Source organism: Chamaea fasciata, unplaced genomic scaffold (assembly GCF_029207755.1).
Source record: "Chamaea fasciata isolate MVZ Bird 193981 ecotype frontalis unplaced genomic scaffold, bChaFas1.0.hap1 SCAF_1, whole genome shotgun sequence".
Taxonomy (NCBI): domain Eukaryota; kingdom Metazoa; phylum Chordata; class Aves; order Passeriformes; family Sylviidae; genus Chamaea; species Chamaea fasciata.
This window is the reverse complement of record NW_027094086.1, coordinates 131,927,607-131,952,158: the sequence shown is the minus strand read 5'-3', so window position 1 is coordinate 131,952,158 and position 24,552 is coordinate 131,927,607. Positions and strand designations below refer to the sequence as shown.

The 24,552-nt window shown below is 39.7% G+C and overlaps 1 protein-coding gene across 10 annotated transcripts in view; it reads left to right on the top strand.

Moving 5' to 3' along the window:
• The first annotated feature begins 247 nt into the window (after positions 1-247).
• The window catches only part of ADAM22 (ADAM metallopeptidase domain 22), a 131,519-nt gene continuing 107,214 nt past the window's right edge, over positions 248-24,552 (top strand). For all 10 annotated transcript variants that reach the window (XM_066198032.1, XM_066198022.1, XM_066198014.1 and 7 more), the window contains exons 1-3: positions 248-308; positions 479-642; positions 16,484-16,560. In XM_066198032.1, coding sequence (XP_066054129.1) covers positions 251-308; positions 479-642; positions 16,484-16,560 — 299 coding nt within the window. In that variant the 5' untranslated portion in view covers positions 248-250. The remainder of the gene's footprint in view (positions 309-478; positions 643-16,483; positions 16,561-24,552) is intronic.

Below are 24,552 nucleotides of genomic sequence, written 5' to 3'. Positions count from 1 at the left end.
TCCGCTCTCGCCCCGCTCCCTCACGCCCTGGCAAACGACTACATTTCCCAGCACTTCCCTCTTCCAAGCGGGCTCTGCGGGGAACCTCGCCGGCTCTCGCCATCTCCTTCGCTGGCAGGGGGCTCGGCGCGGCGGCGGGGCGGAGCTCGGCAGCCCCGGCCCCGCGGCAGCCGCGGCCCCGCAGCCCCCCCCGCCCGTGCAGGCGCGGAGCCGGCGGCGCTCGGCGGCGAGCGGGGCGGCGGGCAGCGCCATGCGGGCTGCCGCCTGCCTCCTCTGCCTGGCGCTCGGCGCCCTGACAGCGGCCCCAGGTGAGTCGCGGTGGCGGGGCAGCGCCGCCGCGCTTGGGGCGGGGGTGGCGGGGAGGGGGGGGACGCTGCGCCGAGGCTGCTGCGGAGCCCCATGGAAACGGAGCCCCCGCTCCAGCCTGCGCGCCGGGGGCGAGGGCGCAGCCGGGTGACAGTGCCTCTCCCCTGCGCAGGAGGCGCCGGGCCGGCGACAGCGGCAGCGGGGCGGCGGGGCCAGAGCCCCTTCGCGGAGCGAGAGAGCATCAGGCCCCTGCGGCTGGTCTCCGGCGAGGGCGGCGGCGGGGCGCGGTGGCCGGCGCTGAGCACGCGGGTGCGGAGCGAGGCGGCGCGGGCACAGGTAAGCGCCAGGCGGGGGGAGAGGGGCCGGCGGTGCGGAGCCTCGCCGCACCCTCCCCCGAGGGTGTTTGCACCGCCGGAGGATAATGCCCGGTGCAAAGCGATGCTCGGCCACACGCGCGGCTCTGTTTCCCGCAGGAGCGCGGGGAATGCCAGTCCTGTACAAGGGCGCCCGAATTAGTTAAGATGGTCCCCGTACCTGTTAATGCCCTCCCCCGGCCGGCAGCGGGGCCCGGGCGGGCATAGCCCGCTGCCTGCGGCGCCCGGGGCGCCCAAAATGAAAGTTGCGGTGCCTTTGCGACAGCGGGGCTTGAAACGCTGCGGCTTAATTTCGGCTTCTGCTTGAAGCGTGGGCAGGGTGGGTTTGTGTTCTGTGGACTCGGATGTGATTTTAAAAATAGAAATTGTGTATCGGAAGGGAATTGCTTGAAATGTAACGTGTGGACTAAAGACAGGGATTTAACGTACATATTGCCTGCTACCCTGCCCGGGGTATATTTTCAAATTCCATGGAATCATAGAATCGTTAAGGTTGGGAGAGACCTCTAGGATCATCGAGCCCAGTCATAAACCTGGCACTATTTATGTTAAAAAACATATTTCTGTTATATGGAGACCAATCCCCATAACTTTTACCAACCTCGTTTTATATTAAAATACAGTGATTTTCTTCCTGACCCCTTTGTTTGAGGTGGTACATGGCTGTTACATCTAAAGGAAAAAACCACTGAGTCCATGTTGTTATAGATGAAAAACATATAGATGAGCATTTGAGGTAACTGCTGACATGCAAGATGAGTTGCAGGCCTCTGTTTCCTCCTTTTCTAATTGACTGCTGTGTGTTCAAGAGACAAAGTAGGTGAAAAATTGTCTCAATTGTCTCATATTTTTTTTTTTTTTATAATCCATGAAGTATCAGAACTGACAACTTGCATTCTTTGTGTAGTTAAATAATAAACAAGCTCCTCGTAGCATATGTATTTTCCTCTGAATGTAACTTATTCTATGTAAAGATTTTTTTCTGAAATGAAGACAATATTTACAGTGCAATAATCTCAAAGTTCACAATGCTTTGCTCAAAAAAAAAAAAATCCTGTAGGCATTTCAGGATTCTTTGAAGACCCCCAAAAAGTCACAAGTTCAAACACTTTGTGTCATATCTGTTTTAAACTTAGTAATGGTTTTATTTGGCTTTAGTATTAGGATTAAAAGACCGGTCTTACAGAGCAAACTGCTAATTAATGGGTTTTGTTTTTCTGAATGTCTCAGCTTTATTCACAAAATCTTATGCTCATAAGATTTTCAAGTCATCCTCATCTAGTTAAGTTGTTAGTATGATTAGTCTAAGCAGAAAAAAATAAAGTAACACGGGTGGTTTGAAAAGGGTTAAATACGTTTATTTCACAACTGCCTCCGCAGTAAACCAATCTTAATGTGTAAAACCTCTGATGTAAATGTGAAAGCTACTACAACTTGTCTACCTGATCAAGAAGTTTCCCTGCTGCTGCTTAAAATATTCCCAGCCTCTTCCATGGCATCTGATGGTTGTTACTCATGGAAGGATACAGTATCTGACAGTGCTTTGGCCAAAAAAAATTGCCAAGCAGTCCGAACCAAGTGAAGCAGTACAGACTCTCTGTGATTCTGGCACAGAGCATGGTTGCATCCTAATTGCAGGATATTGCATCCCTTGCCCAGAGATCTGAGTCAGCTCGGTGGTAATGGACCAGCAGTGTGGCTGACTTTGCTTAACTGAAGTTGTGTAGAAGGTGCATTTAGGAAGGTAAGTATCAAAGTTATGGACTGACTTCACAGAGTTAACTTCTATGGTGCTTTTGGGTGTCTGGTGAATGTCACATGAAGTATAAAGGTACTGGATTCTGCTTGTACATGAAGAGACACCCGTGCCTGCCCTGAAAAGTTAACAGTCAGTGGCATATAAAGAGTAGGGGAATGGAGCTGTCCTCTTCATCAATAACATTTCCAAATTGATTTGTTTGTTTTTATGAATAAATACACTGACTATCTCCACGTTCTATCCATTGCTAACAGTTTTTGAATAGCTGTATTTGAGAGGTAAAAAAGCTGGTCTTGAACAGAGATTTCAAACCAAAGCTAATGGCTTTCTGGATTACTTAAGAGAAGAAACATGCTTCTTTGAGGAGGTAAAAGCATTCAAGAAGAATCCTTGGTGAGTGAAGGACTAGCAACCATGTCTAGAAAAACAAAGATACCTGAATGGGAAGTGCATTCAGAGGACTAGCCAACAAGGCTGTAGTTGATTTAATGTAAAACAATGAACTTGTGTTTTGATTCGGATAAAGATAGAAGGAGAGGAGAGAGAGAGAGAGAGAGAGAGAGAGAGAGTGAGAAGCTGGAGTGAAGGAAATCGCAATAAATCGGATTGGATTCCTTTAATTCCTGGATGAAAGCTTTAGCTGCAGAAAGGGCAGAAGTTGAACAAGAAGGATGCGAGCCTGAGTTCAGAGCTGCACAAAGGGAAGTGAAGATGATCATGCAGAGGAATGTAGAAGAGAAGCATGGCTTTTGCAGATCAGAGTTTTAGAACTGGCTCATGATGGAGTTTAGTCAGAGGAGTGTAATATGAGAAAATGGGGTGAAAGGAGATAATTGAAGGCAGAAGTGACTGGGAAGTGATGGATGGCAGATTTCTAAAAAGTAATGGTTTGTTTTCAGCATTTGTTGAGGTTTTTCTCTAGCAACTTCCTTTGTTTTGTTTGTTTTGGGGTTTTTGGGCCATTGCCATCAGAGTTGAGTGACTTCTCAACATGCATGATTTACTATTAAATAGTAAAGGAGATAGTCTATATACTCATCTTAGAAACCCAGAATGTAATTGCTTAAAAGACATAATTAATGTGTTCACAATTGTAGTTGTCCAAGATTGCTGAACCTCAGAACACAGCACAAGACAAATGTTGTAGGCTATTACATGTTCACGTCATTAATGTTTTAATGAACAATAAATAGTGGACATTGGAGAATTCACGTGACTTTGTGTTTCTGCTTTTAATTCCATTGCAGAGTAGAGTCACTACTAGTATCCTGTATTTCAATTCCTCTGTTCCTCAAAGGCTGCCTGTTAGCAGCTGCATAGCACTTAGTGTATAGAATAATCAAGATAAGATATAGCTAAAAATACACTAATATTATATTATCATTAATGCAATCTAGGATCTTAGCAGTGGACACCTAATTTGCTGTCACATAAATAAGTGTATTAGACGATGATAGTCCTCTATGTCAGGGACATTCAGTGAAGGCTAATTTAATATTTTTGTGTTTAAAAGAAGGAAAGTTCCCACCTTTGACGTTTTTAAGCAACCTTTTAACTCTATGCCTTAAGCCATATTTTGGTATTGTAAGAAGCACATGGGAAACCACAAGTTTTGTAATATTTTCCTTTAGTCGGTACAGTGCAGGCGTGTTCCTTGTTAAAATGTGGGAATGCCTAAACATCCCTCCCCACTGCCTGTATTATCATTATCCATTTTTGATACAGCTAAGCGTTACATGGAAATTTGTGAGATTTGCTATGATTTTCAGCGGTAACAAGATTCTGACCTGCTATGGACAGAGGTTCACTCATCTCTGCTGTGACAGGACATCTATGCAGGACATTCATGATATAGCAATTTCTGTTTCTCAAGCTGTTTTTCACTTGCTCATTGCCGGTTGTCGTGAAGATACACTGGATTCCTCCTGAGAGAGTAAAAAGGATGACCTGGTTGTAGGGAGCCTGGCCTGAAATGGATCCAGGACTAAACTGCATCTGGAGACAGAAGTGCATGTTGTTTATAGTCCAGAGTGAGTGAGTCAGTAGTTTTCAGTAAAGAACTTATTTGTCTTCCACAGCCTGCATTGTTTGTGACCAAATGATAAAATTGCATACACCTATTTGGAATCATGGCTTGCAGATTTCCTAAATAATTTCCTATTGCTAATGATCAATTTCAGAGAAGCTTTGCTCTGTCATGCTGAGTTTGCAGAGCTCTGCTTGCTCTTGGGTTTGAAATCTTCATTAGTTATTCGAATGTTGCCTAGTCTTTGCTATTGGATTCTCTGATTTCTTGTCATCTCACTCTAGTCTTCAAACAGGATATCCCTGTTCTTTGCAGGTGCTTCTGAAATTGCTGACTCTTGCTTTCTGTTCTGCTGCTGTCAATTTCTGTTGGTATTGTAAGTGACTGTGTTGGGTAGCTCCAACAAATAGTAATTTTTTTTCTTTAAAAAAAGAGCTCTGACTATTGAGTGGCTTATAAAATATCTCTAGTGTTTGGGTCTGATGGATAGTGACTGTTGGAAAGAGAAGTGTCATGAGAAATTGCCTGATTTAAAAAATTCTTTTCTGCCCACTTAATCAAATGACTTCTGTCTCTTGAAGAAACTTAGGCACAATTTTTGATCATCCTAACAAAACCAAAGGGAGAGAGGCTAAACTGGGAAAGGGGCTATAGTGAGTAATAATATGTTTTTGGTTTATTGCTGCATTTGATTTTCTTCCCGCCTTGTTGCCTCTTAAGGTTTGTAAGGCATTAGGCAAAATGTGTGTGATACTTTACTGTATGTTCAATGTATGCATTTCTACAGTATGATAAGGTACTTCACCAATATAGCGATATTTTATGAATATGTGAATGATGGTTAAAATATTCATACTCTTGATGCAAGTCTTGCCTTCCTGAAGAGGAAAAAACTGCTGAAAGCTAAACTTGGCTATAGATTGTGTGTTGAATGGTGTAAGGGCATTGAGGGTGTCCTTTGATTTCTGATGTAGGAGGCACTTTCAGGTACACCTTTTTTATAAAGTACTCAAAGTGTGTTTTGGTATTTTATAGGGCAAAGAATATTTCAAATTCCTAATTTATCCTTCTCTGCAAGCTCATATCAGGAAAAGTCTTTCCTTGCTTGATAATGAGATTTGTTATGACTGTAAATGTATAAGTCCAAAAAATCATCCAGCAAAAAATCTCTGGTAGCTGCTGCTTCAAGAGTTCATGTTGTTTTGTGTCATCTTCTCATGCTTGTACCATAGCAGACTGGAAAAGAGAGATATTCCTAAAGCTAAGGCTTAGCCTCGTAAAACAGGCTTATATACAGCCAAAAAGGATCTTAAAGGCTCTGATGTAACAATTTGTATAGAAAGTATTTTCCCAACATTTGCTCGTTGCCATGATTAGTGTAGTAACTGCAAAGTCTGACAGAGGAGTGCTTTCCAGCTCTGGTGATGAATGTATCTGTATTCTCTCCTGGTCTGTGTTGGTGCCCCTGAGTGCAGGATCACACCGAATATTCCTTCTGTCACAGTTTCACTGTGTACCTGTTTTGGGACTCCTACAGTAGCTAGTTTGCCATATCAGCTGTAACACATGCATGGTGTAGAAGTGTGTTGCATCTGAGCAGTGTCATGATAAACTTTGGTGAGATTTAGCCATATTCTGGAGGAATTACATGTGAAGTTAAGATTCACTCTGAAATGCTTGCCACAAGAGCATTATGGACATACATGTTAAAAGGTGATGGTAGATGCATTATCCTTCTGGCAGTCCAGGTCCCTTTTGTAGTTTTCCCAATAATCATACCAGTCTTTAAGTGACTCAAAACTAACAACTTTTTTAGGGCTTTGCTTGAAACATTATCACAGTTATCCTGTCAAACACTGCTTAAAGGTCAATCAAACTGTATAAAACCTTCAAAAGCCTGATAAGGTTCAGGTCTGTAAATTGTGGGTCCTTCTAGCTAGCTCAGTGGCTCACAACTGGCTCAGTGCTTTTCCCTCTTCAGTTAGCTCTGCTGAGGTTTGTGGTCCTTCCACTTGTTGCTGCCTCCCGCTGGGTTTTTCCCCTGGAGAGGATGGAAGACGAGGATCCTTGTCTTGCGCTCCCATGGGTTTGAACCAAGGCTGCCTCTCCTCCCAAGCAGACTGCTCTTCTGCTTCATGGGAAATAGCTCACATCAGATGATTTAGTTGCCAGCCCAGGTCCATGTGTATTCTCTCAGTCTGGATAACTGTGGATGTCAAGGGTGAAGTCCAATGCTTTCGGAGGATCAAGGTTGGACACAGGATTTTGGAGTCTTGCTATGCAATCTATCTTTCTCTTCATCTACTGATATGGTTCAGTGTTTTCATCACTAGATAATATTTTTTCAGTATTATTTTTTCTAGAAATAGTGTAATTGTCTGTTTCTTGTGTGCTAACCAAAACCGCTATATTCAACATCCCCGAGACTTACTGTGACTCCCATCCTGTCTTCCTCTTCTCTAGTTTTGATTTATGCAATTTATTTTAAACATTGCCAAATTTGCTATGATTGTCTGTGGAAAACTTTCACACAAGAAAGCCTTCAATGCCCCTCTAGTTACCTTCTTTCCTTTGGCTTGCCAGTGGTCTCCTAGATAGTGTATATCCATGTGCTGTTCTGTGGAGATGTCTTTTGGAGTGCACACAGGATTGCAGAGATCTGTCGCATGAAATTTAGCTTTACATAGCTGCAGATGCTCCCTGATAGGGCTCTTCTGAAGCCACTGCAATAGTTGCATTAATCTGCAGAGGAGAAATCATTGCTCCAGGGGTGAACTGTGCAGCAGCAGCTGTGCTGAGCCATAGCCAAGCGTGGATGTAGAACATCACTCTCCTTGGATGGAAGCATGTGCAGATGAGAGCTTTGGACACTGCAGATTACATCTGTGTAAGCTTTTAATGTTTTGGTGGGAGGACTGTGTGAGAGAAGGCTTATGTTTTTTTTTCCAGAAACTTTATTGTTAAGCACTGAACAGCAAAGGTGGCTGAAGTGTGTGTACACATGGTCAGGACGTGTTCTGCCAGGCTGTGGCATGCACTGCCATGATGGGGCTTGGCTGGTTGGGTAAGTCCAAGTGGAAAGTCAGTGTCACCTGAAATTAAAGAATTATGAAGAAATCACAGAAAGTGGCAAATGACCTAGTGCTGTTTTAACTGTTGAGTCACAGTTGAAAATTGGGTTCAGTTAAAGTAAGTTAACTTTGGCATTGTTGCTGTGCATTTGCCCTCAGACAATGAAATTTGGTGATTCATCTGGTAATTTGGCCAGCTCAGGTCTGTCTACCTATGCTGAATTCACTCTTAAGTCTCTCTTTCTTCTTTGTTTTTAAGTGAAATGTGTGTTACCAGACCAGAAAACTATAGCAAGGGATGTGTTTTAGGAAAACTGTACTCCAGAATGTTGTATTAATACAAAGTTTAGAAAAATTTGTGTGGGTAAATGCCTTCTAATGAAAGTGTGATGTATAGGAATGTGGAGGCTAGAGCCCTGACTTACAGCTCAAAAATAGCCCAGAAGAATGGCAGTATGTAGGAATACACTCTGTTCCAGAAATGTCTCCTTAGAGTATTTCAACTCCTGAAATTCTGTGAGAATGAAAAAAATCCATCCATCAGTTGTTTCAGAAAACATTTACAATGAAAATGTTGATTCATTTTGATCTCCTAGGCTGTATCAAGGGGAGAAGGAGTTTTGAAATTTGCTTTTCTTGCAATTTTCAACTTGAAGCAGGACTTTGAATGTAGAGAGCGAGTCATATTAAAAAAGTATTATCTGTGGAATTGTTTGAGCAATGTATTGGCATGCCTAAGAATCTGCAAGTTTTGTCAAGCTTTTGTTAGCTTCTAATGCTAACGGGATATTGGTAAACTTTCTGTTGTTTCCCAGGCTCCATTCCTGGGAGAAGTTAACCATGTTGATAGGCTTTAGGTGTCAAAAAGTGCTTGTTACTTTCAGTAGGTAGAGCTAATCTTTTGGTAGTAAGTTTTCATTTGTATGTAAACTAAATGTAAGACCAACTGAAAATGTTTGGATTATGTCACTGTGTTGCTGAAAAAGGTTTGGTCACAGATACTGGTATGAAGGAGCAAAGTTAACATGGACTCTTTTTACTACATTTGAATGCTTTATTTGTATTGTAAAGGTAGCTTAATGGAGGGTTTTTGTAGATTTCTCTCATAGTGGAACTCTTTTCCTTCATTTCTGAAGACTCCAAGAGATGCTGAAAAGGGGGCCTTTAAATGTTATTGATTCCTTTCAGAGCTTGGAAAACATGTAGCTAAAAATGACCTCAAGGCACCATCTGCTTCAGCAAAGGAAATGCCGTCACTCCTCCCAACTGTCGGATCCGTTGAGTTTTCCTTCTTGCCTAAATGGTGTTCTTGGACAATGGTCCTTTCTCCAGAGAGATGACACAGAGATGCAGATGGGTTCATGCTGAAGGGTTGCCCACAGCACTTGTGTTGCTGCCCTTGTTTTGTGTTCTGTCCCCCTGTGGATGGGAGCGTGTTAGTTGTTTGCCTCTCGCGCTGCAGCTGTGCACGGGTAGCATCTCATTTGGGTTCTGCCCACTTGAAACTGCCAGGGAGAGGGGTATTTTCTGAGGATGGATTGTCCTTGTTGGAGTCCATTCCCTCTGATCTCTTGTTTCTTCCCAAACAGTGAAGATTGCAGGCAGGTCCTGGGCTGCTGAGTGTTACAGATGGAACATGTTGCACTACTGCTGCCGTAGTATTTTTTCTGACTCCTAGACATGCCAGTACATTGCTTTTCCTGCTAGATCTGGCTTTCTGAAAACTACAGTCACTGTAGGGAGCAATGGAAACTGGTATTTCTGGGTCACAGGGTGAGTCTTTGTTTGCTCTGCTCCCTGTCTTAGTTTTAGAATTGTGATTTTCAATGGTGGTCAAAGTTTTGTATGAATAGTGGTGGGAAAAGATTCTGAACTTTTTAAATCTTCATTCATGGCTTTTCTTTGTTTTCTATATGTAACCTTCTATTTGATTAATCACACTTACAACAACCTATTTGATCATAATTTCCCTAGCCATTAGTATTTGATGAAGAACCTTTTTGAGTACATTTTAAAAGCATGAGATTGAGCAGTCACCAGTTTTCTGATTTTGCCCCAGTAGTGATATATTTAAGACCTCTGGCACTATAGTTGTATGTAACCTTTTATATATGAATCCTTGCTGCTTCCCTTTCAGAAGAAAGGAAAAAAAATAATTATGACTTCCTAAAATTTCTTGCAGTTCTTCCTTTCACAGTGATTTGAAGACTTGCAGTAATTAGTCTCACAGGAAATCAAAACTTATAAACAAAATTTCAGAATCAAATTAACATAATCCTCTACACTTAAAAGCACAATGAGTGTGAGATCTGGTGCCACAGGGCTTTACTGGTGCTGCAAACAAGTGGGAGATTGCCTCTTGGGAAGCAGCATCTTGCCCACTCAGTTACTCAAATTTGCCCTATTAGATGTGCAGGATCAAATGGTAGCTCTTGCTAAATTTGCTAGCAGTGACAGCCTAATAGTTTCCCTGTCTTAATTGTTCCCCTTAACAGTTAACCTGGGGTGAATTTTTGAGAAAGATGAAGTGGAGGTGAGGAAGGATGGCAGGAAGAGAAGTTTTCAGGGGTCCTCAGAAGGATCCATGCTACTGCCCAGACACTGACTCTGCAGCAGTGACACCTGTGTAACACCTTGCATCAGTTTGTGCTTGGGACTTCTTTTCCTTGTGCTCTTCCCCCATATATATTGTGTAAATTCAAATAGTCTCTGTGTTCAAACACACAAAGAAACAAAATAGGGGAGTTTGTTGTGATTCCCCCCCCCCCCTTTTTTTTTTTTTTCTGGGAAGACTGATTACAGGCATTTTGGAGGTACAAGTGATTCTTGCTTCTGAGTTTGAGTTCATTGATACTATGATGTTTATATGGAGAAAAGCTATTTTAGGTCATGTTTATGACCACAAGGAACTGGGCCTTGGCACTAGACTCTAGCTGATGATTTTTAGCTTTCCCTCTGCTACACCCTCACTTGGCATGGAAAACAGATGTGTGATCCAGGACTGAAAAATGAACATGCATCTATTAAAATATTTTCTTATTTCTAGTTTTTCCTCAGAATAAATAACTGATTTACTAAATGTGCCCCAAAGAGGTTAGTTGTAAAAGCATTTTCATCAAACCATGATCCTATTCTGTAGTTTTTTAATTAAATAAACTCCACCTCACCAAAGATTTTTAGATTTATGCATTGGATAGAAAGAGGGAGCTTGCATGGAGAATTTCAAGGAATGACGATTAATACAGTAAATGAGTGCCTATAAATATTATGGGAATGCTAAGGAAAGTAAAAAAAGAGATTTTGCGGTTGTGTTTAATATGCTATGATATGTGGATCCAGTTCAGTGATAATGAATTTTGATTAAAATTAGGTACTTTCAAATGGCAAAAGAGAAGGCCTGAGGAAATAATGTTGCAGTTATATTTTATTGTGTATTTTTGAAAGAAGATTCTTTCACTTGTGATACATATTTTTAATATTGGACCTAGGCTTATTTCTGAATTTTTTTCTCTTTAGCGAAGTTTTTTTCTTTCCAGTACATGTGAAAAAGTAAGTTTTTGAACAGATTTCTTATTTTACATAGAACAACAATATACTTTAGGATTTATTACAGCAAAACTGAAACTGAAAATTGTCTTTTTAGAGTGTGTACATTTTATGTGTCCTTTTATAGAATGCTAATTGGCACTGTATTTCTCTAGCATAAATTTATTTGTAATGATTATTTTCGAAACAGCAAATGTAGGTAAATCTACATAAAATTTTCAGAGTATTTTTCATTTTATTTCATGAATATATTTATTTTGATTTCCCATTGGCTTATCTGTGTCCTTACTGAACTTCAGATAACTTATTTCATACACATTTAAGGGACTGTCAACCAGCTGAGGTTTCTGTTCTATGAAATGATGGGGGTGGGAAATTAAATTAATATCTAAGGGATCTATTATTTTGTAAATGTGACTGACTCACCAAATGTCTGCTATGAAATCTCATTGTTCTTACAAGCTCTGAAGCACATTTTTAAAGTTTTTTCTTCCTGTAACATCCTGTATTATTTTATCTCTTGATTCTCTTGATGGTTTGCTTTCAAGTCTACAAATCTGATCAGAATATTTTAATTATAAAGTTCAACACTATATATAGTAGTAAATAGAAATTTTTTTACATCAAAGGGCAAACATATAAATAGGATTTTCTCCTCAATGTTTTTTTACAAAGCTGTTCTTTTTGGTCATAATTTTTTGTAATTTCTTCCAGCAAAACTTATTAAAAAGTGTCTAAGTGCTTTATTAAGGATACTTCTCAAGGAAGAAACATTTTATGAAGAATTGCACATTGCACCACAACATGTTTTTAATTATTTTTCCTTATTTTTTGAGGAAAAATATTAGTCAGCATGTTACTGTGCTACTTTCAATACTCAGATAATTATATACAATGTGAGGAAAATGTCTTGATTTTTCCATTTAAAATTCTTGTTAGTTTGATTATTCAAGAAAGTGCATAGTTTGTAAGTGTTTCATTGGTGGTTAAGATATTTGCCCTATTTGAAATGAAAATCTTTGAAATGTATTTAGTGTTACCTCCGGAGTAGTGCACTGATGTTAATCAGCAGTGATGTGTGTTGGTTCCCTTTGCAGATGCTTGTTCTTTGGGGACAGTTTCTGGAGAAAGCTGATCCCCAGTAGGAGTACTGAAAGGGCATCATTATTCTGTTGTGTTTCTTTGTAGTGATAAATAGTCATATTTGGTACTGATTGTCCATCTCCTCTATTACTGCAGTGCTCCCTGAGGCATGGAGCAGGTGATTTAAAATAACTGGAATCACATTGCTCTTGGTTTGACAGGAAGGTTTGCATACCACTTTTGTTTTCATCAAATTCAAGCTTTTGATCTTTGCTTTAGATAAAATGTCTTAGTGCTTAGTGATTTGAAATAATCTTTTCCACTCCATTTACTCTTGATTCCTTTCAGACATTCACTGAGATGCTTAAACATCGCAATCTTTAACAGAAACTAGCTCTACATACTTGCATGAGGTGCATGGGATGCTTGGTACTTTCTGTAGTGGGCCTTGCAGGTCAATGCAATTTATGCACCAACAGAAGTTGCACCTGAAGTACTGCAACTAATTTCAGAGCTGTTATTGGTATTTTTCTTCTTCAGTTGCATGGCATAAAAATTTCAGGACTTTCTGATTGTGTTGGAGGCATTGCATTGTGCTTTTCCATTAAGTTGTTCAGTTCTCCTTTCCTGGCTCTTGTTCATGTTCTGCATTGAGTACATCTTCTGGTCTCCAGGAACTCTCCTTTTATGACTCAGTTGTCAGTTACTGATGTGCCAAGTTGATGGTTGTTGCAAAGGCCTCAAATTTTCTGAGACAGTTCCTGGGTTTGAGAACTAAATGATGCAATCGATTGTCTGACTTTAGTGGTTTAGAGAAGCCTTTGCAGGTGTCTTTCTTGTTACTTCTGCTTGACTGAGGTGGTGTAGATGGAAAAGTACTTATTTCCTCTCTTTGGGTTCTTTTATTGACATAGGTCTATGAACGTAAGCTCCTTTGCATTGGCCATTTTACCTATTCACTGAGTGGGCAGGTAGATGTGCTTAAAGATAATGTAGAACCAAGACTTTTAAAATCCATTTCTTTATTTTCTGGTTCTTAACCAGATATTTAGAAGAACTGTTACCCTAAAAAATGCATTGTCTGGAATTCTTAAGGTGCGGATTTTTGTTACAGTGGATGGCATTTTTTAGCTGAAAGGGAGAATCTGTATTCCTCTTCATTCTCTCTTGCGTGTCCCCTCTGACTTCTTTCTGTTGCATCTACCGTATGGTTTATTTAGATCAGTTTATTTGTCTGACATAAACCAGGCCCACTCCAAGTGGTGATTAATTTTCTGCTGCTGATCTGACTTTCTGGCTGGCCACATGATTTGACAAGGGAGAGTAGGTGGGAACACATGGCCAGGATGGGGCAGAACTGTTCGTTTTCAGCAGCAGCCCACAGTGTGAAGTGTGATGGTGCTTCACAAACGTGTATCAAGAGGGGATGCAGTTTCTGGAAAGGGATGAGATTGTCAGGCTATCCAGAATGTCTTGGTATCTTGGTTGGTTTGAAATACCCTTGAGATACACTTGATTGCACTTGAGTTTAAACTTAATGGTAAGTTTCATGGTTTGCATAATGTGTAATGTTTTTCATATTAATTTATTCATACATATTTTCTCCCTTAAATCCACCTTTTTTCTGTCAGGGAGTAAATGTGGTCCAGGGTCACCTTAGAAATACATTAGCTTGTAGTTGTTTATCTTAGAGATATGTTCAAGAGAGGAAATCTCCCAGACCGAATCGATATGGTACAATATACCTAGCAGTTAAAAGCCAAACCAAACCGAAACAATAATTTTTGCTCTTATGATCTATGAAGTGGCTGTATTTTAATGACAAATGTTACATTTAATATATGTACATTTAGAAATCCAAATTAGGCTTTTTATATTCTTTCTTACTCATTAATTCTCTTCTGGTACCAGCATATGGTCAAACAGAAGAGTTGGTTATACTCTGTCTAGAGATCTAAATGATGGCATATATAGCTATGCTGTTAACAAGCAGGAATAATAAAATGCTGTAGAATGTTCTTTGCATTTAATAATGTAATGATGAGAATCAAAAAACTGGGCTGTCATTACTCCTTTGATCAGAAAGTGATTGTTGCAGTGCAGGTGGCTGAACGAAGGTTAGCTAAGGTTAGCAAATGGGCTGCAGTGGAACAAGGGAATGACAGAACTGCCATTGGTCCCTTGTACCTTACTTGATTCTTGGCCTGTCACATCCTGTTTGTGAACAGCAGCCTGAAAGTTCGCATCTAGCAAGGGAAGATGAAATTTTAAAATCATTCAAACAGACTCTGCTGCCTGAGAGGCGGAAAAGAAACAACAATGGTAACGTGCTAATTTGTTGATGGTTGTTTTTGCTGTATTTGTGGTTGCACTAGCTGCTGCAGGCCAGAAACAGCTAAATGATGGTCCTGCATGTGGGTGCCATATGTGCTGTGGGCGTCTGTACATTCTGTGGGTGTCTGTCATCACAGATGCCAGCTGGATGTGTATTTTTGTTGTTTGTTTATTTGCTTTTTAATTTTTAAATGCTTTTTTTTTGATAGAAAGTAGGCTTTTAATATTGATGGTAATTAACCACCTATTATTTACCCAGGTTTGGTAAATTGTATGTAATATATATATTAATTTCATCAAAAATGATACATTTGTTCAAAAAAGATGATAAATTATCCAGAAATTACAAGAACTGCTTAGCAAAGACCTGGTGGCCTGTGTAACAAAGCAGGTTAGATGTAGTGGGGATAGACAAAAGGTTATCTGACACTGAGTTAATATCTATTGAGGAGCCTTCTAAGGAGCTTTCCAGTTTAACTGCATCCTTCTGAAGTGTAATGTAAATGTGTAGAGTTTCTTGTCATGCAATTTTGTGTGCATCTCACAGTAGTGACACCGCCAGGCATTTTTATAGAGAGACCTCAGCCTAACCATCTTTTAGTAAGACAAACTGTCCTGACTTCTGGGTTTTTAAAAGGATTCATCTGTTTGTGGATATGTATTCATGTTTGTTGTCTTTTCTATTTATTAATACTAGTGCTTATATATGTAGACATAACAAGAAAATTTTGCTGTAGGGCAACTAAAAGATGTAATAAACAAAAAAAGTCATGATTCCCTCAACTTTCCTTTTCATTGCTGCTGTTCTTTTCCAAGGAAGCTGGTATTCTCAGCTCTTCTGGATTTAATGCCTATTGAAAGCCTGCCAGTAGTTTTAGAAAGAGTGAATTTGATGTTTCACATTATGCCATCCTGTCCTGTGTTTCCCAGAGTTTTCAGTAAATCATTTGTTACAGTTGTACTATCCTGTTTTATATTTATTTGGAGAAGTGTAGTTTAGAGTCTTAAGTGGTTCTTCAGCGTTTAGTCTTAGGTCCTCTGTCTGCATGCTTCAAATCTTAATGTGCACATTTCAATGGAAACAAAATAGGAACAAAATTGATACTGTTCCAAAATGTCTCCAAGTAGCTTTCTTATTAATTAGTTAAATAACGTGGCTATTTTATTTCTTGGGTGTTTTCAGGTCTAGAAACAAGTGTTGCATTTCTATTGGATGGCTGAATATTTTCTTCCGCTACTACCAGAATAAAACTCTGTTTCTGGCTGTTGGGAGTTATGAGGTGTTCCCATGTTTGCCCACTGTAGGACTGAATTCAAGGAACCAGTTTGGGCAGAATATGGCAAAGAAAGGAAGAAAAGAAAGGAAGCAAGCAAGCAACCTGTTTCTCTAGCACCCATTTTTCTTTGCTTTTAGTAGCTGCTCAAGGGTTTGGAGTTTTGGGAACCTTTTAGAGGGTTGTGAGTCAGAGCTTTACAGACAAAGCAGCTAGTTATATTTTAGCCCGTTGCTATCCCCTTGCTATATGAGAGTCTGTCTGAATGAACAGTTTCTTTCAGGCAGTGTTGGTGAGATTTGTGAGAGTACAGTTGTCTGACCAAGCCAGTAATGCCTCAGCTGTTCTCTCTGGTCTGTTTCCAGAGTCAGTGTAAGGAACATGTGAGCCAGGGGAGGTCTCACTTCCCTTTGCTCTCTTTTGCCCAGGATGGGATTTTGAAGAGCCGTTTCCTACGGTGTAGATGGGTTAAGATGGGGGATTACTCTGAGTCACAGATTGTGTTGTTGGGATTTCTTGAATAAGTCTCATAGATTCAGAAAACTGATCTTTTATTCATTATCATAGACTGCATTGTCTGTTTCAATTCAATTTTATTTGGTTAATGACATATTTTTACTTACTGTATATATTTTGTTTCTGCATTCTCAAATCAGTACAAAAGGCTTTGCCATGACTAAATAATAATTCCAGTCTTTTCCATATTGCAGTCTACCCACATTGCTCGAGCCAGCTTCCAGGTTGATGCTTTTGGATCATCTTTCATCTTAGATGTGACACTAAATCAGTAAGTAACGACTGTATCTTATACTACATTTGTCCAAGACCTGGTGCCTGTGAAATGGAATTTTCCAGAGGAGTTTTTAGAGGCTGTATTATAGCAAAAATACTATTTTAGGTATTGAGTTAATTTGTAGTGGTATATTTTAGGTTCTTCTGTGACTTTCTTGAGTAGTATTGTAGGCTTTGGTATTCTTATTGTTACTACTTGGTAGCTATTCCAGTATAACTAATATTTTAGTAGTATAATTTCACTTCACAGAATCACAGAATGGTTCAGGTTGAAAGGGACCACAGTGGGTCATCTGGTCCAACCTCCCTGCTCAAGTAAGACCATCCTAGAGCATGTGGCACAGGATTGTGTCCAGATGGTTCTTGAATATCTCCAGTGATGGAGACGCCACAGCCTCTCTGGACAGTCTGTTCCAGTGCTTGGTCACTGCACAGTAAAGAAGTTCTTCGTTGTGTTGAGGTGGAACTTCCTGCGCATCAATTTCTGCCCTTTGCCTCTTGTCCTATTGCTTGGCAGCACCAAGAAAAGCCTGGTCCATCCTCTGGGCACCCACCCTTCAGATACTTGAAGACACATGTGAGGTCCCCTCTCAGTTGTCTCTTCTCAAGGCTCAACTGGCCCAGCACTCCCAGCCTTTCCTCTTAAGACAGATCCTCCTGTCCTTTAACCTTTGTTGCCTTCTGCTGGACTTGCTTTCTTCAGGAGCTCCATGTCTCGTTCTCAGGAGCCCAGAGCTAGACACAGCACTGCAGGTATGGCCTTGCTTCTGCCAGTTTACCATAAAGGCATGAACTTCACACAGAGCCTCCCTGGATATTAAAAGGTGGGTTTGCCAAAAATTGGTAGCTGGGAGCATTTTAATAACCAAGCAAAAAATACTGAAGATACATCAATTGCAGAGCAGCTAATCCTCAAAAAACAATGAGTACTTGGGAATGAAGTTTGTCCAGATTGTGTTTACAGCCTTTTGAAACAGAGAAGCATTATAAGGCAGTACCACTGTGAACTTCAGTCCGTGAGGAAAGATTGAATAATAGTAAACTTACAGTGAAATCTGGTGTGTGGCTTTCACTAATGAGTTTTTGAAGTAGTCTTTTAGGACAGCTGTTTTAACATAGGAGTTACTTTGCTTTTCTGTCCTGAAGTGAAAAGAGAATAAATAATAGAGTAAATAGAAGTGTTTTGTTAAGTAATTCAGTTCCTAATAATTGAACACGATGTTTTGTGGTTTTGTGTAAGAGTTTGTATGCAATTGCTGCAAGTTTTTCTGCTGTAAAGATGAGCCATTCAGGTTGCAGTGATACCCACTCAAATTTCAGGTTCGTTTTTTTACTTGCAAATATACTTGAAACAGTGGCAATTTCTTTACATGCACTGACATCAGTTAAAAAGCACACGTGAATCCCTGCTGGTTACAGACAGTGGAGACACTGTGCTGATGGAAGGAGAAGGCAAGAGGCTGCTTTAGAAGTATGATTTTGTAAGAACTGTGTTTTAAAACAGTTATAGAGGAAAAATTTCCTGCTGAAAAGCACCAAATCCTGGATACTGAAATGTTTCTTGGAAGTAGAAATTTTGTATACATATTTATACCTTACTGAGAGTAGGCTGCACAAACCTGTTTTAATTTGGCAGGTTAATGGTGTGGTCACACCTAGTTTCTAAAAGATCAGCATTGTCCTTACAGTATAAATTTCAAGTCATCTTAAAAAAAGTAACCACATTTACTAATGGTTTATGAAAAGAGAAATTAAGGCTTTGATTTTATTTTGTAAGTAGAATTTTTGTTTATGTACATATGCACATAGACACACAAACATGTTTAACATTTTATATGTTTGGAGCTGAGTGTCATTTTTATGTAATTCCTTTATTGTCTTGGATGATATTGCACAAGTATGTGTTTGGTAAGACTGTCAAAATGCTTCCTTATTGTTCTTAAGAGTGCTGGAATCCAACTTAATATTAACTTTTCTTGAAGAACTACATGTTTTATAAAATGAAAGAAATTCTATCACAAATTTTGCAAAATGAAAAGAAGGATGCTGCAAGGAAATCAAGAAGTTTGGCTTCTATCATGATATTTAAATCAACTTTTAAACTACTTCTGAAATATTTGAAGATCATAAAATAAAAAGAGGGGCAGGTATACCAGAATAACATTTCAAATGTATTTTTAATTATCATTCCTGTGAAAAAATCTTTCATTCAGAAGGCTGTAAATTTTTTTCTTTTGTAGTTCATACTCTCCATATTATATTCTGTGTGCATGTTTAGACCATAGTAGCTCTATAGTAGAAAAGCAGTTAAATTCTTTTAAGCATCAAGGTTCAAGATTTTAGTTATCCTCTGGAAAAAATATCAGTTTAGTATTCATAACTGAATCTCTGCTAATATCTAAAGCATGCTGAAACAGGCCCCTGTGGTAAAATTAGCTCTTAGGTGTAATACACATTTGAGAAATGTTAAAGGAGGTATAGGGGACACAGGGGGAGAAATAATTTAAAATACATAGGTTATCAGAGAGGAGAGATACTCCTTGGCTATGTCAGTCTCCTTTCTCGCAGTCCTCTGGCTGTTTAATGCTTAGTGTACCTGAATGTATCTGAGCATCATCTGTAGTTACAGTATCAGTGGTGATCAGCCACAGTGAAAGTGTTCAGTCTCCCATATGGTTCCTCAGTTTATGGAGGAAAAAAAGTTCGAAATGAAAATGAGGGTAGCAAACAGAGAAAAAAAATCAGAAATTAAAATATACTCCTGACTCCAGATGTTTGTCCGCAAATATTTTTTCTTCTTTTGCTCTTTCCATGTGGGTGTTATTTTCTCTATTATTTTCAAATCCATATTTTTATCTGTCAGATTCTCTGTTCCCTCTGCTGCGTTTGGCTGTGCTGTTTTATGCATACTCCTGTTGCATACCCTATTTTGTTTTAGGTTCTATTGTGTTTGTGTATTTTCCATCTCTGTTTTTACTGAGTTCTCCAGAGTCACACATTTCTTTGTCATCTTTTTCCATCAGGAATAGTTGTCCACTCAGCCACCACCATAGGTATTCCACATATTTCTTATTTTTCTTTAACCGTTTCCTTGTCAACTTTCTGTTGGCACTCTCACTTGAGGCTGGCAGAAATGTTCATGGTGTACTTTTCTCTCTTCTCCCATTGCCTGATATTTTCTGTATTACCTCTTCACTTCACATGCTACTATTGATTTGGGGTGTTGGAGCAACTTTCCCTTCTTCTGCCACCTCCCACAACAGTGGCCTGCAGCCAAAGGCTCACTCATTTCTGCGGTGAAACCAGCAGCGAGGACACAGGAACAGGGCAGGAAAATAAAGAAGCAGACCTTACACCAACATTTCACACATCAGGAAAACTGAGGCCCAGGACAGGAGCATTCTGCAAGTCCTGGATGCGAGTGAGAGGAAGAAAATGAAAAAATTCCCACCTGGTATTAAAGTGCGGCACTTTCATTTAACACTGAAATCTGTGTACTTTCTTATTGCTTATTTTGGATCTCAACCGGTTGTGAATGCGTATTTGTTCACATTAAATGCAGATGTAAAATATGCTGAAGTATAACTTGGAATGATAATAAAAAGTAATAATAAGCTGTTAAAATTACAGTGTAGTTGCCTTTTTTTTCTTTCCCTAGTGATGGTGGTATTTTCTCCAAATATATCACCATTCTTTCTCCCTCCTTTTTCCCCCTGAGTTGCCGTAGTGTTTCTACAATGAGCTATTTTCTAAGATTCAGCGTTTCTTTTAAACTTTTCCTGCCTGTTCTACTGGCTGTAGCATTTACGAAGGAGCTTTCAGGTCGAATCAGCTGTGTTTTTAAAAGGTTCAATCCCTTAGGCAGAGGTTAGGGATGCATTAGTGGCTTTGGTGTGTTTATGAATCTGTTGCCTTGGTATCCTTGTGCGTTCAGGGCTGCATCTAAGGGAGCTGTTTTCTCTGGTCATCCTGATTAGTGCTGCTCCCAGCAATGGCAGAGCCAGGGCTGGCCAGCAGCACAGGCAGGTGCTGCTCCAGCCTTCCCACCCTCCACAGGTGTCCAGCTCCAGCCACTGACCCAGACCTGTGCAGAGTCACATATCAATGAAATGTGCTTCCTCATTTCCTTGTTTTGATCCCTTTCCCTTAAAGTTTTAAATGCTGTGGTAGAATCTGTGGCTCAGAAAGCCAAAAGATTTCTTTTCTCATGCAGAATGTTTCTTCTTAAATGTAGTCACACAACCATCTTTACACTCTCATCTTGTGTTGTAACTATGTGGTTAAACAGCAGAGCTCATCAGGACATGGGATGTCTTTCCAAAAGCCTCATTGAATCCCTTTTGGTCATGTCTATCTGTCTTAGAGCCAGGGCATATTTGTTCATGGGTGAAGCATCTGAGACCTGATATCACGATGACCAGGTATTGTCATGGGCTGGGTTTGGAAGGAGCATGCTGCTGGATGGGTAGTTGGAAAAACTGTAGTGTTTGTGCTTGTCTGGGAGTTGGACGGGCTCTGACGTGGGGGGATCACCCCAGGTTCACTTTCTGGGACCCATGGTGGGCAAGAGAGAGGATGCTGCAGCATCACCCTTACCTATAAAGGCTGTGGTGTCTCCCATCGTGGAGATGAGCAGAGAGTGTTTCTTGAGTGTGAGTTTGAAATGTGGTCACTTCTGAGGTGCAATGTGGACACTGAGGAGTTCCTTGGCCTCCAGAAACCTCCCTGAAGCATCTGACCACCTGCGTGTGCTTTGTCTTCTCATGTTATAACAAGAAGAGCCCTCCCTGATCATGTCTTTTTTTGTGAGAGTGAGCACATTGGCACCCTGGGATCTTCAGGTTCGTGGTGATGGGGAAGTGCTCTGAAGGGTCATGAGCATAAATAAGTATTTCAATCTTATATTCAGTGCTTCAGGACTGCACTATCCTTCCTGGTGGCAGTCAGTCACTAGGATGGAGCAAAACTGTCAGCTGCTTTCTCTTCCTGCAACACAAATTTAATTCCTTTGGTCCATGTTTTAGTGGAAATTAATCTATACAGAAGTAGTAGGCTGGGTGAGATGTGATCTGAGCTCTGCCACTTCAGGGAGCTCACACATCATCTGCTCCAATTGAGCATCTGGCCATGTGCTGAACGAGGACTGGCACACTGCAGAAATTGATTGTTGTCATGATCAACAACTTTCAGAAGGCTGAAAGATTACATGTGAGACAACTTTAAAAAAAATTTCAATAATTTTATTCTCTATGTGGGAAATAAACACCCTTTTCTCTTAATTTATTAAAAGGTGGGCAAAACCAAGAAAGCTTATTCAGAAAATATTGATATATTTTTCCTATATGTCAATCTTAATTTAAATTATTTCTGGTTAGTGATATTGGAATGTTCCTGGCACCACAGGAATTGAATTGTTTTGCTTTGCCTCGGAATGTTTTTCGCAGCTACTGTTGAGAAGGATACAGACATTCCTCATGCCTTGTGGAGAATGTTTATTAGGAATGTCTTTTAGCTAGAGTTTTGCAAACCTTACAGGATCAGATTATAAACTTCATCAAAAAATTCTGAAAAGAGAAGCAAAATAAAAGGCAGCTTGACAGACAAGTGCCAGCTTTTTCATGAGACAAACTGCTGAAACTTTGCTTGTAATTTGTCTTGGCAAATGATCTCCAATACTAATATCAATGTGTCATGTAAGCTGTAAATGAAAAACATATTCCTAAATTTGCTCTAAATTGTAAACATTTGGCTCTGTGGAATTCAAATGGATTAATTTTCCCAAGTGTTTTAAAACATGTAGTTGCACTGTTTGTAACTACTGTAGGTTTTTTTTTTTTTTGATGAGTTGTTCTCCTGTGCTGCCCCTGTGAGCCTTGTGCTTCTCCTGGTCACCCACAGGAGGAGAGTGACAGAACATGTCTGCCTTTCCTCCTCTAAAAGTGCTCTTTGCTTTCTGGTCCTTGTCACTTTGGTAGTGATGCCTGGTTACTGTTTGGATAACTGTGTGTGGTAAGTGATGGTCAGATCAAACCTGAGGAGGAACAGCTCTTCCTCTGAGCCCTTTTGGGCCTCCCTACAGTACCACTCTTTCCCTTATTAGTTACTTTAGTGAGTGTCTTGGCTGCACACAGTCCCAGTTTTTCTCACTAGTGGCTGCAGTTTGCTCGGATCAAAGGAATTCAAGCTCTGTTCACTTTCCCTGTTCATGCTGTGTTCAGGCTGTGGAGCCCCACTTGGGTATGATCACATTTTAGTAATTGATTCTTAAAATAATGGCCTTTTCACCATATGAGAGTACTCTGAAACTTTAATTCTATTATTTATTATCAATTTATTTGTAGCACAATATAGACTGGGTTCAGGTCTTCTGAATGAGGTACTGAATCGTGTTCTGCATTATCTTTGAATTATTTGTTAAGTAATGTTTATCATGTGCTCTGTGATCAGGACCCCAATAGGACTGTTCTTTCTCAGCCCTCTTTTGAAGTCATTCCCAATCCCAGTCTGTGACGGAAAAGCTACTATGGTCTTAAGTGCAAACTTATGCAAAGTTGAGAAATGCTTTCTTGCTGATACTCTTGCTTAATTTCAAATGTCGATTTTTTCTCTGGGAGGGAATTATTCTGTTTGTTGCTAACACATATTTTGTACAAACTGATCTCGAATGACTTACAGGTTTTTTTATGCTTAATGAAAAATGTTGGTTCTGCTGAGATTTTTGACAACTGATTCTATTTGGGCTGAAAGATAATGAAGGGTAAGGCAAAATTCAGGGTTTTACTAGTGTCTCACTAAACATCCTGAGACTGGGGAAGTTGCCAGGGATTGTGCAGTTAGACCTGTTTGTAGCATTACCACTCAGGGTTCTTGCCTTTGTGTTTGTTTGTTTGTATGTTTTTTGTTTTTTGTTTCATTTTTGTGTTTAAGAGGTATGGGACTTAAGAATTTGTCAAAATATACGTTGGTTTGGTTCCTAATTAACCTTATTGATAAATATTTGAACCATAGTTTCAGTCTGATAAAGGTCTGGGTTTTCCTCCCACCTTGGTATGTAGAGCATATTAGTTCTTTTGGTTAAATTCAAAAGTTTGGCCTTCTGGATCTCTCATAAAATGGCACCTGTTATGACCTTTAATAATTTCTTTGCTTTTTGGATGACCTCCTCAGTGTATCAGTATCCTTGCTGAATTGCACATTCACTACTGCCTTTTGTCAGTGTCACGTACAAAGGTAGCACAGCTTTTGCATTTCTTATTGAAACCCTTCTTCACATTGTTCCCAAAATTTGTCCAGGACCTATTTTTTTTTTTAAACTTCCTTTTTCTTACCTTAGAGTTGACTATTTAGTAAATATGAACAATGTTCTTTAATCTTATTATATAATCATTATTACTTTTGAATTTGTAATCCCATGCAAAAAAAAAAAAAAAAAAAAAAGCCTGGCTAATTTGGACAAGAAGAATTTTCAATAAACCTATGTCAGTTATCTGTGAGCTTATTACCTTCCTTCAGTTTGTTTTGTACACTGTTCTATTATGCTTAAAACATCTCTTGAAAGGGTAAATTGCTTTTGATAACTCAATTCATTTTTTATATTATGATTCAGTTTTAGGTTAACAGATTTCTGTTACCCATTATTTCTCTATTACTGTCAATAGATTTGTTGATTTAGTACCAGCTACTGGTAGACACCATTGAAATCAGCACAGGTTTGCTGCTGACTTCAGTTGGATTTGAAAAGTTTAAGTGATGTCTGTGAAATTCCAGTGAGTGCTTTACTGGCATCCTGGTTAAAATGAGAACTAAATTTGTTTAATTTACCTGTTATTTCCAAGTGTGTCACTGTGCATCCCCTCCTAAAACACTTCCCTGACCCATTAAATTTTTTCTGAGAAGGTCATTCCTTTGTTTTCCCCTCACTGGACGTGATAAAGAGTATTTTACTGTGTTTGGACAACTGCATTTTCTGGGAGGTTTGTTGGTTTAG